Source organism: Engraulis encrasicolus, chromosome 9, assembly GCF_034702125.1.
Source record: "Engraulis encrasicolus isolate BLACKSEA-1 chromosome 9, IST_EnEncr_1.0, whole genome shotgun sequence".
Lineage (NCBI taxonomy): Eukaryota > Metazoa > Chordata > Actinopteri > Clupeiformes > Engraulidae > Engraulis > Engraulis encrasicolus.
In genome coordinates, this window is record NC_085865.1 from 49,639,249 (window position 1) to 49,644,248 (window position 5,000).

General features: G+C 46.0%; 1 protein-coding gene across 3 annotated transcripts in view; it reads right to left on the reverse strand.

Moving 5' to 3' along the window:
• cadm1b (cell adhesion molecule 1b) overlaps positions 1 to 5,000 on the reverse strand; it is a 570,260-nt gene that overhangs the window by 138,279 nt on the left and 426,981 nt on the right. For all 3 annotated transcript variants that reach the window (XM_063207324.1, XM_063207325.1, XM_063207322.1), the window contains one exon: positions 2,374 to 2,511. In XM_063207324.1, coding sequence (XP_063063394.1) covers positions 2,374 to 2,511 — 138 coding nt within the window. The remainder of the gene's footprint in view (positions 1 to 2,373; positions 2,512 to 5,000) is intronic.

Here is a 5,000-nt window from a genome sequence, read left to right on the forward strand (position 1 = left end):
ACACACCTTGTAGTAGAGTTCTCAACGGGCCTGAAAATGTAAACCCGACCCTACCCGGCCCGTGGCTTTTAAAGCCCGAGCCCGATGTTACCCGACACCTCACTTGGAATTATCTAACCGAACCCGGCCCGAGGCCCGAAGTCGGGGGTCGAGTTTCCCCACATTATCATATGGAGAATGACGGGTTGTGGTGGGTCTTTAAGGGCACTTTTGTGCAGTAAATTGCATAACCCACTTAAAAACCTAGTGAAAAGATATTTTCCACAATAGAAACATAATATTAAATGGGGAAACTTACGTTCTATTTAAGCAGAATCATCCACAGCGTGATTTCAATAACCGCCTCATGCTTCACGGCAACAACAATCTATCCACCTTTTGTTTTGACATCTAATGTAGGCTTACTACATTTCCATCCCGAGTATCTGATTAAATGTTGGCTACGTGAAGTTGCCCCTCCCTCCTTGTTTGTTCATATGCGCGAATGAGATGGAAAGCCTGGCTGTGCCAAACATTGTTTAAAAGTTTCATCAAATTTTGGTCGGCACACAAGGTTTTGGACATACTCATTTCTAGTGGCACCTGGGCTACGGTTGGTGCATTGGTCAGCCATGTAGCAAAAAAGACAGATAGCCTAGGTGAGAGGATGAGATCTTCCTCGGCTGGCGAGCGCTCTGCATTTGTGCGCACGCGTTTACTTCCCTCCCAAGACCCGACAGTTGCTTACACGTCAATTTGAGCACAAAAACAGCAAAGACAATGTGATATTTCATTCAAACAGGGCCTACACGCTCCAAATAAAACATTGGCTGGGGGGATTTTCAACCATACCGCAGCGCAAGCAGACAGTCAGTGTGAAAAGCCAAGTCTACCGGAAAAATCGCCGTCTTTGCTGCTGCTTGCTTACCATCGGTGCACGAGCCATTTAAATAGGCTAGTGAAGTGGCATATCGCAACAGCACATGCGGATTAGCCAAATTATATGCAACAAAGTCGCCAACAGAGCGTGGATTTAACGTTTAATACGCATATGCCAACGTTGTGTGAATACGGGATAGCCAAAAGCCACTGTCCTTTCCATATAGTAGAAGACCGCTTCGGTTTCGTTTCACCTCATGGGTTTCCATGCACTGCATTTGCTGAGACTACTAAGCATAAAGTTAGCGATCAAACTAAAAATATTGGTTGCTGTCATTACAGCATTTAATAGGCAACTATGGCTGTTGTTTAAAATAACCATCGGATTGCCAACCGTCCCTTGTATGAAGAAACAAAAGTATGGTTCCATGAGCTGACATGGGACGCGATATCATTAAAATTGCATCTAAGATTTTTTTCCCCGTTTTTATTCGTTTGCGTAATTGTAGCCAATGTAGTTTTTCTGTGCGTTCCGGGACCTCTGTCCAACTCATCATCGCTGTGATGTCATGTTTGTTTTGCGTTCCGGTACCTTGTGATTTACAAATTAAGCACTGCGCGCAACGTTGCATGCAGCAGCCTGCCAGACCTTCGTTACGCAGGCCTACATATATTTAGATAGATAGGCTTAGCTTTACTGACTCATCAAGGGGAAATTCGCCATGATTCACGGTAAACAGCTGAACTGATCTTTTTTTTTTTTTTCACTGGGTGGAAAAGATTGAGCCCGCGGACCGAACCGACCCGAGCCATATGCTTATATTTTCGACCCGAACCCGGCCCGAACCCAACGGGCCCGTCGGGTTTGTCGGGCTGACCCGACCCGTTGAGAACTCTGCCTTGTAGTCTCCTTTCATCCATTTGATGAAGGCTTACTGTCCATGTCAGTACTCAACCACACATACCTACACACACCTGTAAATACCCCCCCCCCACACACACACACACATACCCACAAAAACCCCCCCGCCCACACACATACACACAAACACAAACACAAGCACACCTGCACAAGCACATTTACACACACACACACCTGTAAATACCTCCCTCTCCCACCCCCTCCCCCCCCACCCCCCCCCCCCCCCCCCCCCCCCCCCCCCCCCCCCCCCCACACACACACACACACACACACACACACATATACACTCACACCTTGCAGCTCCTGGTCCCCCTTCATCCTCGTGATGGAGGCTGGGGGCTTGCTGCCCATCATGTCCCTACACAACCACACCCACACACACCTGTAAACTGTATATACTCCCCACCTCAAACACACACACACACACACACACACACACACACACACACACACACACACACACACACACACACACACACACACACACACACACACACACACACACACACACAAATGCACGCACGTAAGGACAGGAGCCGTATAACCCCCCCCCCCACACACACACACACACACACACACACACATACACTCACCTTGCAGCTCCTGGTCCCCTTTCATCCACGTGATGGACGCTGGGGGTTTGCTGCCCATGGCCATGCAGCTGAGCTCCGTCTCGTTGCCCTCGCTCACCACCTCCTCTCTGGACTCGATGATGGGGCTTCCCGGTGGCACTGCATGGGAAAGTACACACATAACATTACATTACATTTATGGGCAGTCATGGGTAGGGGTGTAAAAAATAATCGAAATGTATCGATATATCGCGATATAATCTCACGATTGAATCGAATCGCATTGTTTCGCGGGGCATTCCTAAGTATCGAAAATATTTGAATTGGAATTTGAACTGCCCAATGCCCTAGCTCCATAATATAATAGAAGTGGAAAAGTAATTGTAAAAAAGTTGAATCGTATTGTATCGTGGGGCATTCTTAAGTATCGAAAATAATTGAATCGCATTGCATCGAATAATTAGATATCGATATTAAATCGTATCATCACGGAAGCTGTGATTTACACTAGTCATGGGTAAGCGGTTAGGGCATCAGACTTGTACCCCAAAGGTTGCCGGTTCGACTCCCCACTCGCCAGGTTAGTGGGGGGAGTAATTAACCAGTCCTCTCCTCTATCCTCCTCCATGACTGAGGAACCCTGAGCATGATACCGTCCCGCCGCACTGCTACCTTCCGAGCGCCATTAGGGACTGCCCCCTTGCACGGATGAGTTATAAATGCAGTTTCGTTGTGTGTAGTGTGAAGTGTTCACTTGTGTGCTGTGGAGTGCTGTGTCACAATGACAATGGGAGTTGGAGTTTCCCAGTTGGGCTTTCACTTCACTTTTTTCACTTCGTTTAGCAGAAGCTTTTGATCAAAGCGACTTACAGAGAGAGTATTCAAGCAAGTACAGAGTATGGGGTCAGTACAGAGTACAGCAGTAAACAAGTAATGTACTGTTGAAGGAATCTGAATATTGTCCCAAATCTGATACATTACATTTGGATGTCCATGCATTGTTTCATCCATGAAGGAGCAACTCTCTTAGTTTGTAAGAGGCAATAAAGGTTCATTTCCCAATAAGCCTCTAGGGGATAGCTATAGGTCACTGGTGCTGATTGCTATTGGCTAAAACTATCATTGTATGTGACATCATTTCATGTGACCTCACTTCCTGTGGAGGGTGTTTTAAATCCAGACCCTGGCTTTGTTCTGGCTCTTCATTTTTTTGTTTTATTGTCTGTACCTGTCCTGTTAACACCTATTCAGGGGGCCTAATGGTCTCCTCTCACCCTCTCTCAAGCAAATAAACCTTGCATTTCTGAATTTCAACTATTGCACTGAAACTGGTCTTAAATATTAATTAGTAGTAAAACCTAGATACTATCATGTTGAACAGATAAAGAGCAGAACAAAGTGTAGGACCTATGCAATGTAGTGCAGGTTAGTACCCATGATTAGAGGTGAGTAGAGTTAAGCTGGGCTTACACTGTGCGACTTTTGCCCCGATTTTGCCCCGATTTGGCACTCGCACGACTTTTTGAGAGTCGGGTCGATTTCTTGCTCAATTGCAGGTCAATCTTGAGTCTCGCATCGTGCAGTGTACATGGGGTAACGACAAGCGATTTCGCCTCACGATCGTGCAATCGCAGGGTCACAAGAAAATCAAAACGGTTTGAAATTCTGGTCGTGGCTCGTGCGTAAATCGCAGAGTTAAAGCAGTGCTACGACCCGATTTGACACTTCACATGCACAAATTAATAGGGTCGTGCGATTCGCTGTTGAGCGCGACCTCATCTCCACCTCAGGTGCGCATGTTCCCTCCTCTGCAGAGCTGGGAAACATGCCTGTCGCGTCGTACAGTGGAAGCATATTGGTCGCATCCGACTGTCGGCTCGTGTAGTGTGAGGACATGAGTCGTGAGCTGTGAACTTTTAAACAGTGAAATTCCATCGTGCAGTGTGAGCAGAAGCTTAAGACCCACGAGTGAGAATATCGCACAGTGTATGCCCGGCTTTAGTTATATAAGATAACGGGACGCACGGGAGCTCTCTCAGAAAAGATGAGTCTTCACTAGCTTCTTGAAGGTTGAGAGGGATGACCCTGCTCTTGTAGCAAATGGTTCTTTATTCAGATATGCATTCCAGTAATCGTGGCACATTGTGGTGGAGTGCTGAAAATGACTTTTCCTTTGGGGACAATGAAGGCTATCTTTCCATCTAGGGATGCAAATGATTAATCAACTTTAGATTAGTTGTCGAGCAAGAGGTTGTTCGATCAAAATGTATTAATCGCAATTACTCGCTAGAGGGCGCTTGAGACTGTTGAGTAGTTCTAGTTCTAGTCCTATTCAAATCCATGGCGCGCAGATTTTATCTATTATATCGTCATTGCAACTTCTAGAGTTCTTGTGGGTCTTTTGGAGAAGTGTACTTGAATCTGTGATTATGCCAAGCCCAATTGTGTAAGTTGTTACTGTTTGAATTATGAGAAAAACGATCTTTCAAGACAGGCAAATGTCACTGCAAGCAGCATTTCACTGTAGGGTTAAGCTTGCTATGTTAGCTTAGCGTGCTAACTAGCGAAATCACAAACGTAGTCATTTCAAATTGTGAGCTGTAATTTTAATCACTAACACCCTGTCAGATATCAAGACTAGTATTAGC